Raw genomic sequence first — 20,085 nt, 5'->3', positions numbered from 1 at the left:
TTCTATTGTTCTGTACTTCTATTTTGTCTTCCTATCCCTCGTCTAGCTACTATGAAATCGGTTTTTAATTCCTCTATCCGTCTCCTATATTCCTTACCTATTTCGCCACTATCTCTGCCTCTTTGGCCTCTCTTCGATGGCTACCCTTCCACTCCCAACTTAAATTCAACTTTCTCTGTATACTTTTTAAAACTCTTTATGGACTTGCTCCTATTTATCTTACTTCTCTTGTTTCCTTTTATGTCGCACCCTTTGCTCTCAAACCCACTCTTTTAGCTGCATCTCGTCCTCCATGTGCTTCTTCGCACTTCTGTTCTTTGTCTTTATTGGCTCCTCTACACTGGAATGCTCTCCCTCCCTCTCTGCGGTCTGTTCACTCTTATCCTACTTTCCGTGCTGCCCTAAAACATTCTTACTGCAAACTTAATTGTATTTTAAGTCTCATTGAAAGTTATATGTTATTGTACTACCCCTTTTCACTTCAATTGTACTGTAAGGAACAAGTTACTTACCTGTAACTGTTGTTCTCCAGCATGGGTCTGGCATGGATTCACATGCTCATGAATATTCCCCGTCGTCAGGCTGGGAATCCTCGGTAAAGAAAAAACCAGTATCAGTTTCGTTTCTGATCTGTCTTTCGTAGTAATAACCAATCACTGGTCTCTGCGTCATACTGACCACAGCCAATGACTGCCCTCTACCTAAGCACCGCCTCTGGCAGCCATCTTCAGATTTGGAAGCACGTGAAGTGGCAGTATGACCAAGTGAAGAGCCGCAGAGGGGTAGGCGGGAGGGTTCGCATGTGAATCCATGCCAGACCCATGCTGGAGAACAACAGTTACAGGTAAGTAACTTGTTCCTTCTCCAGCATGGGGTCTGGCATGGATTCACATGCTCATGAATAAAGAATACATAGCAGTACACACATGCACAACCACGGGAGGTGGCAAAGGCTCAACATTAAGCATCACATTAACTCAACATTAAGCATCTTACCTCCTCACCAGGCTCACCTCAGGCGAACAGGTTGCGCAGCACTGCTTGGCCGACCCTGGACTCCTCCCTGGAATCCCGGTCGACGCAGTAGAATTTCGTGAAGGTGTGCGTCGACCTCCACGTAGCAGCCCTGCATATGTCCAGCAGGGGCACACCAGATAGGAACGCCGTGGTAGCTGCGATCGCTCTGGTGGAATGGGCTCTCGGACGGCCAGGCAGCGGTCGGTTTGCCAACCGGTGACAGCACATGATACAGCCGGAGAGCCATCTGGAGATGGAAGCCTTCGAGAGAGCCTTCCCCTGATTGACAGGTCCAAAGTTCACAAAGAGTTGTGACGTCTTCCGAAAACCCTTCGTGCGGTCCACGTAGAACTTCAGCGCTCTAGCTACATCCAGCGAGTGCAAAGTCCTCTCAGCCAGCGACGAAGGCGACGGGAAGAACACGGGTAACACCAAGGGTTCGTTGAGATGGAAGTCCGACGGTACCTTGGGCATGAAGGAGGGGTGCGTCCTGAGCACTACCCTCGTGTCGTGGAAAGTCAAGTACGGGGCCTTGCAGGAAAGGGCCTGGATCTCTCCCACTCGTCGTGCGGAGGTGATGGCCACAAGAAAAGCTGTTTTCCACGATAGAAACTTCAACGGGGCCGAGTGCAGAGGCTCGAACGGAGGTCCCATGAGCTTGGTCAGCACCACGTTGAGCTCCCACGCCGGGGCCGGAGCCTTCACCGGCGGGAACGATCTGAACAGTCCCTTCATGAACTCTTTCACCAGACGATGAGACCACAAGGACGTCCGCCCCGTGGTTCTGGTGTATCGGGAGATCGCAGCAAGATGAATCTTGATGGACGCGTGTGCCAGACCAGCTTTGGCCAGCGTCAGCAGGTACGGCAGTACTTGGGGAGCCGTAATCCGTAGAGGGTTAATCTTCTGTGCGTGGCACCAGACAGAGAACCTCTTCCATTTGTGTCCGTAGCATTTAAGAGTCGAGGACGCCCTGGCCTTTGCAAGAACCTCTCTGCAATCGGCCGGTATGTCGTATCCTCCAAACTCTAGCGCTGCAGGAGCCAGGCCTGCAAGTTCAGCGACTTCGGGTCGTGGTGGAGGACGGCGCCTCCTTCCCTGGAGAGTAGATCCGCGTCCGCCGGCAGCTTGATCGGCGGGGACGCTGACAAGTCCAGAAGGTCCGGGAACCATATCTGCCTCGGCCACGCAGGTGCGACGAGGATCATCCTGCACCGTGACCTCTTGAGCTGGTTGACGAGCCGGATTAGCAGAGGCAAGGGAGGGAACGCGTAGAGGAACAGGCCCTCCCAGGGGAACGAGAAAGCATCGCCCATGCTCCTCGTCTGGGGAAACCTGCTGGCGAACCTCCGGCACTTGGTGTTCGTCGCCGTCGCGAACAGGTCGATCTGGGGTGTGCCCCACCGTCGGAAGAGGCGATCCACCAGATCCTGCCGTAGTTCCCACTCGTGGCATGAGCGCAGCTCCCTGCTGAGTGAGTCGGCGATGGTGTTTTTTATCCCTGCCAGATGAAACGGCACCAGAAAAATCCCTTGGGCGACGGCCCAATGCCACAGGTCCTGCGCCTCCTTGGACAGCGCTGGGGACCTGGTTCCGCCCTGTTTCCTGATGTAAAACATGGTGGTGGTGTTGTCGGTGAAGATCCTCACCACCTTGCCCTTGAGGGACGGAAGGAAGGACCTGAGGGCCCAAAACACTGCACGGAGCTCCAGGACGTTGATATGCAGGGACTTCTCCGTCGGGAGCCAGAGTCCCCTTGCGTGCAGATTTTCGGTGTGCGCTCCCCACCCTTCCAGGGAGGCATCCGTGGTCACAGTCTCCTGGTGGGCTGGGGTCTGGAAGTCCATGCCCGCCGTCAGATGCGCGCGGGTGCCCCACCACCGTATCGCTCGTCGGAAACTCTCGTCGAGCTTGATCCTTTCCTCGAAGCTGCCCGTCGTCTGGATCCAGCGCGCATCCAGGAATTCTTGCAACGGGCACATGGGAATGAGGTAGATGCAGGAAGACATCATCCCGAGGAGGGACTTGATGGACCTCACTTTGGCCGCGTCGGCCACCAACATCCGTTGCACCTTGCCCAAGATGGTCCTGGTCCTCTCCTCCGACGGGGAGGCCAGAAGGGACACTGTGTCGAGCCTCGCTCCCAGAAACAGTGCGACTTGCGCGGGCACCAGGTGGGATTTGGCGTAGTTCACGGAGAATCCCAGGTCCGTGAGGAGTTGGACGGTCCTTGCCGTGTGGACCACGGCGAGCTCCCTCGTCTTGGCGCGGATGAGCCAGTCGTCCAGGTAGGGGTAGACGTGAATCCCCTCGCGGCGCAGCTGCGCCGCCACCGGTGCGAGGCACTTGGTGAATACCCTGGGTGCCGACCGTAGTCCGAAGGGAAGGGCTTTGAACTGGTAATGACGCCCTTGGACCACGAATCTGAGGAATTTTCGGTGCCCCTTTAGGATGGGAATGTGGAAGTAGGCATCCTCCAAATCCAACGACGATAGGAAGTCTCCTTCCTCCAGCTGACCCAGGACGTGCTGGAGGGTGACCATCCGGAACTTCTGCGCCTTGATGAACTTGTTCAGACGTCGCAGGTCTAGGATGGGGCGCCATCCTCCCGTCTTCTTCTTCACGAGGAAGTATCGCGAGTAGACTCCGGAGCCCCGAAGCCTCTTTGGGACGAGTTCGATGGCGCCCTTTCTGAGCATCGCCTTTACCTCCAGGAGAAGTTGAGGGACGTGAAGTTCTTTCCTGGCCACGGGGGGGACGCGCGGGCACCTTCTTTGAAACTCGAGCGCGTGGCCCCGGGCCAGGGCGTCCAGCACCCAACGGTCGGTGGAGATGGACTCCCACACGCTGACGAAGCCCGCCAGCCGGCCTCCCACCGGGGTGCTTCGGTGGGGGCCCGACCCCACGGCCGGTTCAATCCTGCTTGGACGCGGCCTTGCCGCCTTGACCTCCTTGGCGACGACGGCGGGGTCCGCTAGACTTGCCTCGTCCTCTGTAGGCCTCTTGCGACGACGAGCGGGCCGCTTGACGGTAGGAAGCGAAACCGCCGCCGGAACCTTTGGAGGCGCCCTTGCCTCCGCCGCTCCGAAAGGGCGTTCGTCGTTGCTGCAGGACTCCAAGGGCCCGGGCCGTCTCAGTATCCGCCTTGATGGCCTGAAGGGAATCGTCCACTGTCTTCCCAAACAGGTTGTTCCCGTCGAAGGGCATGTCCAGGACTCTGGTCTGGACGTCCTGCCGAAAGTCCGTAGCTTTGAGCCATCCACGACGTCGAAGGCAAACGCCGTTGCCCAGCTGGCGGAACCCAGTGTCGGCGATGTCCGTCGCCACGGTGATGGCGTGGTCCGACGCCACCTCACCTTCCTGCAGGATCTCAAGGGCCTCCGCCCTCTTGTCGTCCGGCAGAAAATCCAGCAGGGGAGCTATCTTGTACCAGAGCTCCCTATCTTGTACAAGAGGCGTTGGCCGCTTTAATCGTCGTCGCTGCCGACGAGATGACTCTACGTCCCATAGCATCCAATTTCTTTCCCTCGCCATCCGGCGGGGAAGTCGATGTGGAGGCCGCACCCCCCCCCGCTTTCTTCCTGGCTGCCGCGGAGACGACGGAGTCCGGGGTAGGCTGCGCCCGGAGGCATAGGGGGGCCGTGTCCGGGACCCGGTACTTTTTCTCGTACCGGTCTCTTCTAGCTGGCGTCGTGGAAGGGTTCTTGAGGAGGGAAAGGCCCTCATCCCAAATGTCGTCCAACAGAGGCACTGCGAGGACCGTCTTCCTCTTGGCCTCGCGCCGCTGATAAAGGAAGCCTTCCTTTTTCTTCTCCTCAGGGCAGAGTTGGAAAAGCTCGGAAGCCCTGGAGATCATGGAGTGGAAAGATCCGATCTCGTCGGGCGGAGAAGCCCTGGTGGGAGGCGACGACGGAAAATCCTCGTCGTATGCCTCGTCGTCCGTACCCGTCGCTGCCGTGTCAGTCCCCGTATCATCCCCTCGGGTGGACGGGGAGGAGGGCTGGACGGGGCGCGACGGTTGAAAAGGAGGTGGTGGATGGATCCTTCTTTTCTTGGTAGGGGGAACACCAGAAGGTCCCGGTTCTGGATCCCCCGACGGGAGAGGTTCCTCCGTCGGTAACGGTAGCCTCGTCCTTATCTCGGAGCATAAGGACTGTATGGCCAACAAAATGGCCGCCGAGTTGTCTTGCGGCGCTGGCAGAGGGGAATCCGACGGGCGAGCAGGGGCCCCGTCGGTATCCTCGACGATGTCGTCGTCGTCACCTGCGTCGGGGTCCATTCCGACGGGCTGGCCTTCTTCCACGCCTAGGCCGTGGCTTAAGACCTCGATCAGCTCCTCTTCTGAGGTTGAGGCCGAATCTACGACGACGCCCTGCCCCCCCTTCTTCTTCCCCACGGAGGGTTTCACGGGGGTCCTATCGATGGGCACAAAGGAAGACTCCCTCCGAGGAGGCAGGGAGATTCTGGGCCCTGAGGTCGCCACCACTGGTGCAGCCACCACAGGCTGAGCCAGGGCCGCCGCGACCGTTTCGATAGAGGGCTTGGTCGGATGGATCAAGGCCTTCACCACCTTAGGTGCGCTCACCGCCTTATCCTTGAGGGAGGGGGCACTGCCACGCTCCTCCTCTGCCTTAGAGCTCGACCGGGGCCTCTCCAGGAGCTTCGCCGGGTGCTCGGCCTTCCTCTTACCCGACCCAGAGCGTTGGCTCGTGGTTGATGGTGCCGGGGAGGGTGCGCCCTGCCTGGCGCCCGTAGAGCCCGACCGTTCGGCGCTCCCGGTGCCAGCGGACTCGCGGTGCTTGGCCTTATGTTGGGCCCCCGTCGCCGGGGCGCCCTCAAAGGTCTTAGAAGACCGCCCGGATTTCTTATTCTTCTCGCCAGACGGGCTCTTACCCTCCAGCCAGTTGGCGAGACGTTGATGGCGGTCCTTCATGGTCCGTTCCGACATGTTGCCGCAAAACGCACAGTCCTTCTCCACGTGCGTCTTGTCCTCATGAAGGCAGTAAAGGCAGAAAGAGTGTTCGTCCTCCTTGAAGACGTTCTGCAGCTGGCATCCAGGGCAGACCCTGAACAGCTTTCCGGGCGTCGAGCTTCCCTTCTCCTGGGCCATCTCCGAGACCGGGCCTGAGAAGCTTCTGGAGTCCTCCGAAGTGTAGCTCGACGAAATCTTCACCCTTGAGGGGCACAGATGAATCCGACACGGGTCCCCGTTGATCGGATGTAGGATCGGTGGAGCTTGAGGCTCTTTTGACCGAAAGAATCGAAGTTTTTTGTGAAAAAGCGCGAAAAATAGCACTAACGCTCGAGAGCAATAGCACGAGGATCCCAACACATGAACGTGCGGTAAAAATCTGAAGATGGCTGCCAGAGGCGGTGCTTAGGTAGAGGGCAGTCATTGGCTGTGGTCAGTATGACGCAGAGACCAGTGATTGGTTATTACTACGAAAGACAGATCAGAAACGAAACGGATACTGGTTTTTTCTTTACCGAGGATTCCCAGCCTGACGACGGGGAATATTCATGAGCATGTGAATCCATGCCAGACCCCATGCTGGAGAAATTGGTTCTTTACAGCACCTTGGCACAAGGAGCTATATAAATAACAAATATGAAAAATACCAAAAATACAGCCAGAAATTTCATGACAGAACAGTTTGTATCCTTACCCACGAGACGACTCTTCCATTAAAACAGGGAAGTTTGGCATTGTCATCAGAGATCTCCTCCTTCACCACTCTACATGGGACAAATGAGAAGAAAAACAAAGTTCAACTTGCACGGCAAAGATATTCGAAGCCAACTCATAATGCCAGCTGCAGCGACATATACAAATCCATCTCAAATGCTGTCGAGTCAAGCACATGTCACATATGACAGATTAAGAAGCAGCAAAGATTATGAAGCGCCTTCATGGGCCAAGATTCCGAAGTCATGCAACATCTACAACAAGGACCATCGACTGCCTGCACTGCACCCTCCACACCTACTCCTCTCCCCTTTTACAATAAAGCCCATCTAAATTGACATCTACAGAAAAGCAAAAACCAATTGCAGAAGGCTTTCTGTAGCATGGACTGTGGCAGGCCAGCCACACCTTCTCACTCCAGTTACATCAGAGGCATGTAATGCTATAAGTAGAGTCTGCTTCACTTTCCCCCTGAGCGGATTCTTCCAGATGGCACAGAAAATGGCTAGCACCCAACAGGTGCAACTTGTGTCGGGCATTGTACAACACTTTCAATCGCCAAGTAAGAACACGGAGAACCAGCACTTTCTGCAGTTGAATTCATGCTGAATGTAGAACATGGGCGATAGATCTACCTTACTCTGGCCATGGCGCATCCATGGCTATTGGAGTTTCTTTCCTTACTTTCTCACATCATAGGTTCGGAAACAATTGTGATGGACGTTCCACATCCATCCAGTGTTCCACGTCATACTGAGCATATCCTGCCACCTTGCTGAATTAGCAGCACAATTCGGCAAATAATTTTATCAGAGATGTGCAAAGGACTAAAATATGTGTTTCCAGTTCAGTACAATGGTTATGAAGAGGCCATTAATGTAGCTAGCATATGGATAATGAAGTGACTTTGTTCTTGGTGTGTCCCTGATTGACCCCAGACATAGGTTAGCTGGCCCTTTCACACAAACGGATAGGAATTGGAACCTTCTCTTTTTGAAGTGTGTGCCCTTCCTGTAAACACCAAAGCTCCTTCACCGTGCTGCTACTCATTCTGCTTTTTCACGATCTCCCTTTTGTGCAAGTTGAAGTGCCCAGCCATCTTGAATATCAGCTTTGAGCCTTGATAAATAAGAGAACATGAATCTGAAGACATGTCAGTCCTTTACGCATCTCTGATAAGATTACTTGCCGAATGGATGGGCAAGTTCTAGTGAGAGCCTGGGAGAGAAGTGTCAAGGGGTGCCAGGGGTGGAGACCACTGGCTAAGTGCAAGGGCAGAGGAATCCCAGGGTGGGGTGCACAGCCACCTAGTAGGGGGCCCACAACAGCATTGCTGGGGGGCCAGGAGGGATGCTGGTTTGGACTGGCAGGGGACTGGTAACCTGTGAGATGCCTGAAGGTCCAGGCCGCCAGTCTCAGCAGCAGTGGAGTGATTAGCAGGGAAGGGGGATTGAGGTAGAAAAAAAAGGTGAGTTTTGAGATGTTTCTGGACCTTCTGGAATGGGAGAATGCCTCTGAGGTGGTGAAGCTGATGGACCTCTTGGCAAGGTCCCAGATGTGAGGGGGTCGAAGCTAACCCCGAAGTTTTTGGCCTTCCGAGATGGTGAAAATAGAGGGCCCAAGGCAGGAGGCCAGAGGGTTGGAGGGGGAACAGGGCGCAGGTGTCCCAATAAGAAGGATCTCTGTCTTACTGGCATTAAGACAGAGGTCGTTCGCTGCACACCATGCCCAGATACCAGTCAGACAATCGGGGATGAGAGAGGAGGAAAAGGGGGTACGAAAGGGAAGTTTGAAGGAAAGTTGTGTGCCGTCAGCATAACACTAGAAATGAGGCGAGCATGAGATCAGGTGAACAAGAGGGGCAAGATATACATTGAAGAGCCATGGCGATAGGATAGAGCCTTGGGGGATGCCACAGGGGGAGAGTGAAGTGGTAGCAGGGAAGAGTCCAGCTGCAACTTGGAGGGGCGGTTAGTGAGGAAGGAGGTCAGCCAATGCAGTGCCTGGTCTGTGATGCTAAGGGTATCACAGAGCCGTTTTATGAGGATAGAGGGGATGACCGTGTCACAGGCAGAGGAGAGATCAAGGAGAAGAAGTACCGCAGGAGAGCTGGAGTCAAGATTTGCGAGCATGTCTTCACAGGTGTTCAGGAGAGCAGTTTCTGGCTCTGGATGCCCAAATCCAAATTGGTGGTCGTGGAGGCAACCAGAGTTCAGAATGAAGGATCAGTTGGGGAGGACCAACTTCTCCAGGAGTTTACCCAGGAAAGGGGTGGTGGAGGAAGGGCGATGGTTAGCCAGGCAGGAAGGGTCAGCAGACAGCTTTTTTAGGAGAGGGTGCACAAGGGAGTGCGGGAAGGATATATAGTCTCAGGAAGATAGCTCAGGGGCAACGTCCTCGCCTTGGAAGCAAGATGACACAGAGCAACACAGGTTCAATCCCTGCGTCCGCGCTTAGAAACCTCTGGGTAGTAAGCACGTTATAAATAACCAATTACAAAAAAAGAGCCAGTCACAAAGGAGTGGTTACAGAAATCGGCAAGAGTTTGGTCGAGAGGAGAAATGTTGTCCTTCATGGTTCTAGAGGAGCATGGGAGCACTTGTGTGGATGAGACCTTCATAGAGCGGACAACTTTAGAGACCTCATCGGGTGCTATGGGCAGGTGGTAGGAGAGTGCGGGATGTGGAGGGAGGAGAGCCAAGGGAGTCAGGAGAATGGGATTGGGAGTGGAGGTGGGGGTGATGGAGACTGAGGACCGGATGGTTGGGGTTTAGGGGGGCTTGCTATGCTCCAGTAAGCAGCCCATGGTCAGGCCAAGATAGTTATTTTTCACAGCACTTGCAGTGTTCCATTGTAGAATTCACTTCCTTGGCCCCTGCACCCCTCTGGGTAGTCACAGTCTAAGCTCTATGGAGGAAGTCCTTTGTTTAGTTGATTAGCGATGCATATAAATGTTACTAAGTAGCCAATATGGGGCCCAAATAATGGGAAAGACCGACCTGATATTTATTTACTATGACGTGCTTGATTATTTATTTGTATTTGTAGAGCGTGCAACAGCCTGGGGGTATTGTGACGCTTGTTCGAGAACAGTTCTTAGTTACAGTGGTAGGAAAAAAATATTTGTATTAAAGGAGAACAATACAGACAGGAATAAGAAGCAGTGCATGCGAAAAGTTAGTTGGAGAGGTTTTACGTTTTTTTTTCGGAAAGCCAAGAGGGAGTTTTCTGCTTGGATATCTGTGGGTAGCGTGTTCCAAAGCTTGGCGGCTATGTAAGGGAAGCCAAGGCCACCTGCGATGGCCCTGTTGATGTGTGTAGTGTAAAGTTGGTTAGCGTATGGGGTTCTGGTGCGTCGTGTAGGTGGATTTAGCCATGGTCTCCGATAGATCTGAAGGTGCTACGAGTGTGAGACATTTGTGGGTCAGGATGAGGATTTTGAAAGTAACACACTCTTTGACAGGGAGCCAGTGTGCTGCCTGTCTGGCGTGAGAAATATGATCCCTTTTTGGAATGCTTAATGCTGGTCGTAAGGCGTTGTTCTTGGTGATTTGGAATCTGTTTAGATTTTATGCAGATGTTCCTGCTAGGAGTGTGTTGCAATAGTCTAATTTAGCACCAATAGTGGCTCTGGCTATTAGGCTTGGATAGGTAAGGTTTAATAGCATTGATGAATATAGTGGTGTGGGCTGAGGAGATGGCACTGACATGCCTAGTCATAGATAGATAGATTCTACACCATGTAGGCCCCTAGGGTCTTCACTGAAGAGGAGATCGGGATAATGGTGGTGTCTATGGTGTAGTTGGAGTAAAGCTTGTTGAGTTTGGCTAGTGTGGCTTTTTGACCGAGAATGATAATTTCGGTCTTAATCCCATTAAGGCATAGGCCATTTGACGCCATCCAGGCCTGGATCGTCAAGTAGATTAGATGGAGTGCTTTGTCGTCTTGGTTGTAGGAGCCAGTGAGTGGTAAAAGTACTTCAGTATCGTTGGTGTACGCGATACCAAGTGCGTCTAGCTTGTCGAAGAGGGGCTTCGTGAACATGTACAGTGTGGGAGCTGTGCATGAGCCCTGTGGGACTCCGCAATGGATGGTGGTGGGGGCTGCACTCGCTGTGTTGGATTATGGTGTTTCAGTCTTGATAAAGTTTGATTTTTTTAAAGGTTTAAAAAAAAAAGTGTAGGGCAAAATTGACAAATTCATTACTCCTCACCCAGTTTGTGCCCTACACAGCGCCAACCTTGAAATGTTTGCAGAAGCTGAATGAGTGGTACAGCCTCAAACGAGGTGTATCCAGGTGCACACTCCATTTTCACTTTCAACTAATGCAGAGGTCCTGCTCTTCACTATGTAACAAATACGAACGTTGAAAAGGCACTGCAAAGAGTTTATCTGCATTGGATTCCATAGGCTGGGATCTACGCAGAGTGCTCATTTTTAATACACCAATCAAGGGTCTGACTACAATCTGAGGTTCCTTAAACTAATCTGGTATCTCGAATAGCTCAATCAGCCACAGGACCCATTTCCCTTCAACAACAATATATACACAGGCAATCAAAGAGTCTAAAAGGTTCACATATTCAAAGCCATGTACTATGCTCAATTCAAATCATCACCCAGGCCCGGACATCATTCCCCAAGCAGGGGACTCCAAATGCAAGAGTTACCAAACAGTATGGACTTACAATCAGAGCCCTCAGATGGACTACGCTCACCTTCAGCAGCCAGATGATTGTGCACATGATCCCGCTCACCTATGACGAGCAACCCTGTATCTCAAGATCCCCCACACTCTATGCCTCCAACCACCTCCTGCCTCTGCACCCCAAATTGGTTTACCCAGACTTAATTCAAGGTCTGCCATCCTCCCTATGACAGAGAAGATCCCACACATTCGGCACAAAGTTTGCAGTGTTTTCGGGTGGGGGGTTTGGGAAATTAAAACCCCAGTGTTATTAAACGGGATTAACCCACAAAGAAAGCGTATTGTTTTAAGTAAAAGGAGCTGTTAACCTGGTGGCAGAGTCGTGATTAGGTCGTGCCCAGTGCTTTCCTATGGGTCCAATGTAAGAGATAAAGTGAGCTATTAAAGTCACATTCCAGCTGGGAATGTGGGGACTGGAGAAATTAATCAGTGAGGATGGATTTCGAGCGGTCCTGAAGAGGCATAGATAAATCATCTGCAGTTATATGTCTTAAGACGGTATCTGCTGCCAGTTGGGGCTCTAATGAACAAATGGCACTTCTTAAAGGAATGCAATTGGATGAAAAGTACTAGGTTTCGGACTGGGGTACTTACGTCTCCTGCACACTATCCTAAAGCCTAATACAAGACAAACATTTGATAGTCAGTGGTAAGCGCTTCCTATAGAGGGAGCCACTTGCGTCACTCTATGCTTTGTAAATTTTCAGTCTGGTAATGTATCACATTTTCAATTGTTACATATAAACAATGCATGTACGTATTGTCAGTAATTCATCACACGCAGCTTTCTTTTTATAGGCCACGGCACCGCAGATTTAATTTTGCTAGTGCTCAGAGCCTGTCATGTACTCTTTTATACCCCCTGTTGGCATTTGAACATTAGGTTGAGTTTTATAACCAGTTAACATGTGTTTGTTTAGCATTACATACATAACTCTTCAACTACCAGTGCATAGATTAGCTTTAACTGAAGGCCGTACATTCTATTAAGGGCACTTACCTATATAAAGTAGGCACATCACTCAACACAAACTGATATCTTTTGTTACATGTGGAACACAACCAAATTGAAGGTCACCTCTGTGGACAGCTCTTTTTACCTGTTCTCCTGCTTTGAAATGAGGCAAGCATAACCTAATTGTCTGGTACCTTTTGAGAACAGCTCAAACTAGTATTTAGACATTGATGAATTTACAGTTTTTTTTAAACGCTTTTCCTCTTTGTTTTTCGAAATTATTAAGTATTTGTATTCTTGTATTGCAATGACCTGTTCTATATCGTGTATGCACCAGTCACAAGGTTTGACATTACTTTCATTTTTGGATTTCGTTTTAGTGAAATATGGTTAAGAAGCCCCTGATGAAGAGTGAATTACTAAACGCATTGGGCAATTTGTGAAATTAAATTTATTTGTTATGAATCTCAGCCTAATGTAATTTCTGTACATGCATTGTTTATCTGTAACAATTGAAAATGTGATATATTACCAGACTAAAAATTGACAAAGCATAGAGTGGCGGAAGTGGCTCCCTCTATAGGAACCACTGACTCAACGGTTTGCCTTGTATTAGGCCTTAGGATAGTGTGCAGGGGACGCAAGTTCCCCAGTCGGGAACTTTTTTTCCTGTTTTGTATTGTCGAAAACCTAGATGCCAAGGTTGTTCTCTGTCTCCCGCGCACCTGAAATATCTACAACTAAATTGGAGTGCATGGTGTGAACCTAGTGTAGAGTAGCTCAATTGTGCCAGATGTGTCAAATTAAGGGAGTACCTGCCGAGGCAAACTGGCAATATGGGGTTTCAGGACTGATTCCCAGTCATCCATTTAATCATCAGGCCAAATCTGGTTAACAGCTGCCATGAGCTCCAAACCTAGAGTCTCATGAAAGCCATGCTCACATGGCACACTTTTGTTCCCCCACACTTAGCAGGTAAAAACAGCCTGGTTGTGGAGTCACACTGGACTTACAACACAGGCCTACATTATAAACTGTAGAACAAGCCTTGGTTCCCGGGTCCCAAAATGGAAGCAACACCATACCATGCAGCATTCTAAATAATTACCAAAAGCTGCCACCAGCCAGAGAGCCAACACAAGGAGCAAAACAGCATCCGCTTTGAAAAAGGACTACACTAACTTAAAAAGGCACCCGACCTTTGAGTCTTAAGGATGCCAAGGGATACAAAAAGGTTGGTGAACCCGAGGGAAACACCGAACAAATGACACAACACTCTAGAGTTGCAGTTTAGGATTTTCACACTAACACAGATACACCGAATATTTTTGCAATACAGCGTTGCAACCCATAATGCCTGAAGCTCAGAAACCCTCAGAGCAGAAATTCTAACCACCAAGAAATCCACCTTAAAGAAGAGCAACTATAAAGGATAAGAAAACATAGGCTCAAACTTAGTCATCATAAGAGCAGTCAAAACCACGTAGAAAAGGTCCAACAAAGGTCTCAAGAAGGGCTTGGGTGCGAAGGAAATCGCTAGGTCCTTAAGGAACTACATTGTGTGGCCTAAGAGGTAGGAGCTTTCTTCAAGAGGCCCCCCGAAGAAGGAGCAGTCAGGTAGCCTTTGACTATCCATACACTACCTTGGCCAGAGAATCAAAACTCAAGAGCTATGCTAGCGTGGCAATACAAAAAAGTGGTGAACCTTTGCCAGCGACAAGCTGAAGCATACATGGTGGATTTATTTTGATTTTTTATTGTGCATTCATTATGCGCTTATACATCCAATGGGTGGTTCAAAGTGCATCAAGAGGAGGAGTGGGAGGGCGGGGGCTCAGGGGGCGGACAGGAGATGAAAAAGAAAGACTAATACAGAAATGCTCCTACTATGCTTTGAGATATTCGGAGCGGGCAAGTACTGAACATGAAGGTATCAAGACAAAAATCCAAGGGAACAAGATGAGGAAACAAAACAAAAGCATTCCTACTAGTCCATAGGGCATTCGAAACAGGCAAGTGCTGTACATAAAGCGAGGGGAGGGGGAAGTGCAGGTACAAGTATTTATGGAGAACCAGACATTCAATTATGAAAACGCAGGTATAAATGACTGCAGACTGGAAAAGCCTGGCCTCATGGAATGCGGGGCTACATCAGGCATACAGACATGCAATTATGGAAAAGCAGGTACAAATGACCGCAGACTGGAAAAGCCAGGCCTCTTGGCAAGGAGGGGATACATCAGGCAAACAGCTGACAACGTAACAAGATGAGGATTACAACAAAAGATAATGCAGAGGGCGCATAGGGCTACGTGATGAATAAGAATTGCAGTTCCAGGCACATAACAGCGAGGCAGCGCAAGGCTGAGCAAGGAACACGTTACTTACCTGTAACTGTTGTTCTCCAGAATGGGTCTGGCATGGATTCACATGCTCATGAATATTCCCAGTCAGGCTGGGAATCCTCGGTAAAGAAAAAATCAGTATCAGTTTCGTTTCTGATCGGTCTTTCTCAGTAGTAACCAATCACTGGTCTCAGCCAATGACTGCCCTCTCCCTAAGCCCCGCCTCTGGCAGCCATCTTCAGATTTGGTAGCACGCAAAGTGGTAGTATGACCAAGTGAAGAGCCATAGAGGGTCAGGAGGGAGGGTTCACATGTGAATCCATGCCAGACCCATGCTGGAGAACAACAGTTACAGGTAAGTAACTTGTTCCTTCTCCAGCATGGGGTCTGGCATGGATTCACATGCTCATGAATATAAGAATACATAGCAGTACACATGCACAACCACAGGAGGTGGCAAGGCTCAACATTAAGCATTACATAAAACTCAACATTAAGCATCTCTTACCTCCCCACCAGGCTCACCCTAAGCGAACAGGTTGCACAGCACTGCCTGGCCGACTCTGGACTCCTCCCTGGAACCCCGGTCGACGCAGTAGAATCTCGTGAAGGTGTACGTCGACCTCCACGTAGCAGCCGTGCAGATGTCCAGTAGGGGCACACCAGACAAGAACGCCGTGGTAGCAGCGATCGCTCTGGTCGAATGGGCTCTCGGACGGCCGGGCAACGGTCGGTTTGCCAACCGATGACAATGCATGATGCAGCCGGAGAGCCATCCGGAAATGGAAGCCTTCGAGAGAGCCTTCCCTTGGTTCACAGGTCCAAAGTTCACAAACAGCTGTGATGTCTTCCGAAAACTCTTCATTCGGTCCACGTAGAACTTCAGCGCTCTAGCCACATCCAGCGAGTGCAAAGTCCTCTCGGCTGGAGACGAAGGCGACGGGAAGAAAACAGGTAGAACCAAGGGCTTGTTGAGGTGGAAGTCCGACAGCACCTTGGGCATAAAACGAGGGGTGCGTCCTCAGCACCGCCCTCGTGTCGTGAAAAGCCAAGTATGGAGGCTTGCAGGATAGGGCCTTGATCTCTTGATCTCCCAGGCCTGCTAGTTCAGCGACTCCGGGTCGTGATGAAGTATGGCGCCTCCTTCTCTGGAGAGAAGATCCCCGTCCGCCCACAGCTTCACTGGTGGGGACGCTGACAAGTCCAGAAGGTCCGGGAACGAGATCTGCCTCGGCCACGCTGATGCGACCAGGATCATCCTGCACCGGGACCGCTTGAGCTGGTTGACGAGTCGGAGCAGCAACGGCAACAGAGGGAACGCATAAAGGAACAGGCCTTCCCAGGGGAACAAGAAAGCATCGCCCATGTTTCTCGGCTGGGGGAACCTACTGGCGAACCTCTGGTACTTGAGTTCGTTGCTTTCGCGAACAGGTCGATCTGGGGTTCCCCACCCCATCGTCGGAAAAGTCGATCCACTTGATCCTGACGTAGTTCCCACTCATGGCACGAGCGCAGCTCCTTGCTGAGTGAGTCGGCAATGGAGTTTTTTTTATCCCTGCCAGATGAAGGGCACCAGAATCATCCCTTGGGTGACGGCCCAATACCACAGATCCTGGGCTTCCTTGGAGAGGGCTGGGGATCTGGTTCCTCCCTGCTCCCGGATGTAGAACATTGTGGTGGTGTTGTCGGTGAAGATTCTCACCACCTTGCCCTTGAGGGACGGGAGAAAGGACCGGAGGGCCCAGAACACTGCACAGAGCTCCAGAATGTTGATGTGGAGCTCTTCTCCTCTGGGAGCCAGAGGCCTCTCGCGTGAAGTTCTCCGGTGTGCGCTCCCCACCCTTCCAGGGAGGCATCCGTCGTCACCGTTATCTGGTGGGATGGGGTGTGAAAGTCTGTGTCAGTCATCAGATGAGCGTGGGTGCCCCACCACCGGATCGCTTGTCGGAAAGACTCGTTGAGCGAGATCCTGTCCTCGAAGCTGCCTGTCGCTTGGATCCAGCGGGAGTCGAGGAACTCTTGCAGAGGGCGCGTCCGAAGCCTGCACAGGCGCACAAGATATATGCAGGAGGGCATCATCCCGAGGAGGGACTTGATGGACCTCACCCTGGCCACGTCAGTCGCCAGCAGGCGCTGCACCTTGCCCAGGATGGCCGCCGTCCTTTCTTCCGACTGTGAGGCCAGGCGCGCCACTGTGTCGAGCCTTGCTCCCAGAAACAGTGCGACCTGCGACGGGACCAGGTGGGATTTGGGAAAGTTGATGGAGAATCCCAGGTCCGAGAGCAGCTGGACGGTCTTTGCTGTGTGATCCACGGCGAGCTCCCTTGTCCCTTGTTGGATGAGCCAGTCGTCCAGGTAGGGGTAGATGTGGATCCCCTGCAGGCACAGCCGTGCCGCCACCGGTGCGAGGCACTCGGTGAACACTCTGGGTGCCGACTTCAATCCGAACGGGAGGGCCTTGAACTGGTAGTGCCGTCCTTGGACCACGAACCTGAGGAACTTTCCGTGACCTTTCTGGTGCCTTGATGTATTTGCTTAGCCGTCGCAGGCCCAGGATGGGGCGCCATCCTCCTGTCTTCTTTTTTACTAGGAAGTACCTTGAGTATACTCCGGAGCCCCGGAGCCTCTTCGGGACGAGCTCGATGGCACCTTTTCTGAGCAACCCCCTCACCTCCAAGAGTAGTTGAGGGACGTGATTTTCCTTCCTGACCACGGGTGGAATGCAGGTGCACTTTTTTAGAAATTCGAGGGCGTGCCCCTGGGCTAGGGCATCCAGCACCCAACGGTCGGTGGAGATGGACTCCCACACGCTGACGAACTTCGCCAGCCGACCTCCCACCGGGGTGCTTCGGTGGGGGCCCGACCACGCTGTCGGTTCAATCTTGCTTGGTAGACGCCTTGCCTCCCTGGCCCCCCTGGCAACGACGGCGGGGTCCCCCCGACTTGCCTCGTCCTCTATAGGCTTCCTGCGACGAGGAGCGGGCCGTTTGGCGGTACGTAGAGGAGCCACCGCCGAATCCCTTGGAGGCACTCTGCTTGCCTCCAGCGCTCCGAAAGGACGGCCTCCGTTGACAGAGGACGCCTAGGGCCCTAGCAATCTCTGTGTCCATCTTGATGGCTTGGAGGGACTCATCCACCGTTTTCCCAAACAGGTTGTTCCCGTCGAACGGCATGTCCAGCACCTTGGCTTGCACATCCTGGCGGAAATCCGTCGCCTTGAGCCAATTTCGTTGTCCAAGGCAAACGCCGTTGTCTAACTGGCGGACACCGGTGTCAGCAATGTCCGTTGCCACCATAATGACGTGGTCCGGCGCCACTTCGCCTTCTTGCAAGATCTCCAGGGCCTCGGACCTCTTGTCATCCGGTAGGAAGTCCAACAGGGGGGCGATCTTGAACCATAACTCCCTATAGTAGCAGGACACGATCGTGAGAGCGTTGGCCGCCTTAATCGTTGTCACCGCTGACAAAATAACTCGTCCCATTGCGTCCAGCTTCTTCCCTTCGCCGTCCGGCGGGGAAGTGGACGTTGAGACCAACGCCCCCCCCCGCTTTCTTCTTGGCAGCCGCTGAGACGACCGAGTCCAGGGTAGGTTGTGCCCTAAGGCACAGAGGGGCAGCATCGGGGACCCGGTACTTCTTCTCGTACCGATCCTTCTTGGCAGGCATCGTAGAAGGGTTCTTGAGAAGGGCGAGACCCTCGTCCCAGATGTCATCCAGCAGAGGCACGGCGAGGATCGACTTCCTCCTGGCCTCGCGCCGTTGGTAGCGATCATTGGGTGGAAAGATCCGATCTCATCGGACGGGGAGGCCCGGGCTGGTGATGGGGGCTCTGTCCCGTCGTCGCCGCCGTCGGTACCCGTCGTGGCCGTGTCTGTTCCCGGGGCTTCCCGCCGGGACCGGCTCCGGTTCCTCCGCCGGACCTGGTACCGGGTCCTCTGTCGTGGTAAGGGCAATCTCGTCCTCATCTCGGAACATAAGGATTGTATCACCAACAAAATGGCTGCCGAGTTATCCTGCAGCTCCGGAAGAGACGGGAGCGACGGCTGACTAGGACCCTCGCCAGTGCTGCCGTCACTTTCATCGTCCCCCTCGCCGAGACCCTCTAGGACTTCTGCCAACTCCTCCTCGGATGTTGTGTCAATGTCCACAATGGCCACCACCCCCCCTCTTTTTCCGCCGGGGTCTTCACGGGGGTCTTACCGATAGGTCTGAAAGAGGCTTCCCTCCGCAGAGGCAGGGAGACCCTGGGCCCCGAGGTCGCCTCCACTGGTGTAGCCTCCACAGGCTGCGCCAGGGCCGCCGCGACTCCCTCGATAGAGGCCTTGGCCGGGTGAATCATTGCCTTTACCGCCCTAGGCGCGTTTGAGGCCTTCACCTTGGGGGGAGGGTCACTGCCTCGCTCCCCCTCGGCCGAATCCTGCAAGATCGACCGGGGCCTCTCCAGAGGCTTTACCCGGGATCTCAGATTTCCTCTTCCCCGAACCAGAGCGTTGGCTCGTGGTTGATGGTGCCGGGGAAGGCGCGCCCTGTCTGGCAGCCGAAGAGCCCGACCGTTCGGCGCTCCCGGTGCGGTGCCCGCGGACTCGCAGTGCTTTGCCTTCTCTTGGGCCCCCGTCGCTGGAGCGCCCTCACAGGACTTAGAAGATCGCTCGGACTTCTTCATCTTCTTCTCACCTGACGGACTCCTTCCTTCCAGCCAGTTGGAGAGACGAAGGTGTCGGTCCCTGATGGTCCGTTCTGACATGTTCCTGCAAAACGCACAGTCCTCCACGTGCGTTTTGTCCCCATAAAGGCAGTAGAGACATTTCGAATGCTCGTCCTCTTTGAACACATTCTGTAGCTGCCATCCAGGGCAGACCCTGAACAGCTTTCCGGCCGTCGAGCTTCCTTTCTCCTGGGCCATGCTCGGGTAGGCCGCAGAAACTTCTGGAATCCTCCAAGAAGCGCAACTCGACAAAATCTTCACCCTTGAGGGGCGTAGAAAAATCCGACACGGATCCCCGTTAATCGGATGTAGAGACGGTGGAGCGTGAGGCTCTCTTTGACCGAAAAATTAGAAATTCTCTTTGAAAAAGCGCAAAAACGCAGCAAAAGCTCGAGAGCTAAGCACGAGAACTCCCAACACTTGAGCGTGCGGTAAAAATCTGAAGATGGCTGCCAGAGGTGGGGCTTAGGGAGAGGGCAGTCATTGGCTGGGGGCAGTATGACCCAGAGACCAGTGATTGGTTACTACTGAGACAGAACAGAAACGAAACTGATACTGATTTTTTCTTTACAGAGGATTCCCAGCCTGACAGGGAATATTCATGAGCATGTGAATCCATGCCAGACCCCATGCTGGAGAATAGTTAATGTCTGAGGAAGGAGTGCAGA

The 20,085-nt window shown here is 52.8% G+C and overlaps 1 protein-coding gene across 1 annotated transcript in view; it reads right to left on the bottom strand.

The window, feature by feature from the left end:
* DVL2 (dishevelled segment polarity protein 2) overlaps positions 1–20,085 on the bottom strand; it is a 454,758-nt gene that overhangs the window by 348,408 nt on the left and 86,265 nt on the right. The window contains exon 2 of the mRNA XM_069645872.1: positions 6,684–6,753. Coding sequence (XP_069501973.1) covers positions 6,684–6,753 — 70 coding nt within the window. The remainder of the gene's footprint in view (positions 1–6,683; positions 6,754–20,085) is intronic.

This window comes from Ambystoma mexicanum, chromosome 1p, assembly GCF_040938575.1.
Source record: "Ambystoma mexicanum isolate Mex_15411 chromosome 1p, UKY_AmexF1_1, whole genome shotgun sequence".
Lineage (NCBI taxonomy): Eukaryota > Metazoa > Chordata > Amphibia > Caudata > Ambystomatidae > Ambystoma > Ambystoma mexicanum.
The sequence above is the reverse complement of the archived record's forward strand: the minus strand, read 5'-3'. Positions and strand labels throughout refer to the sequence as shown.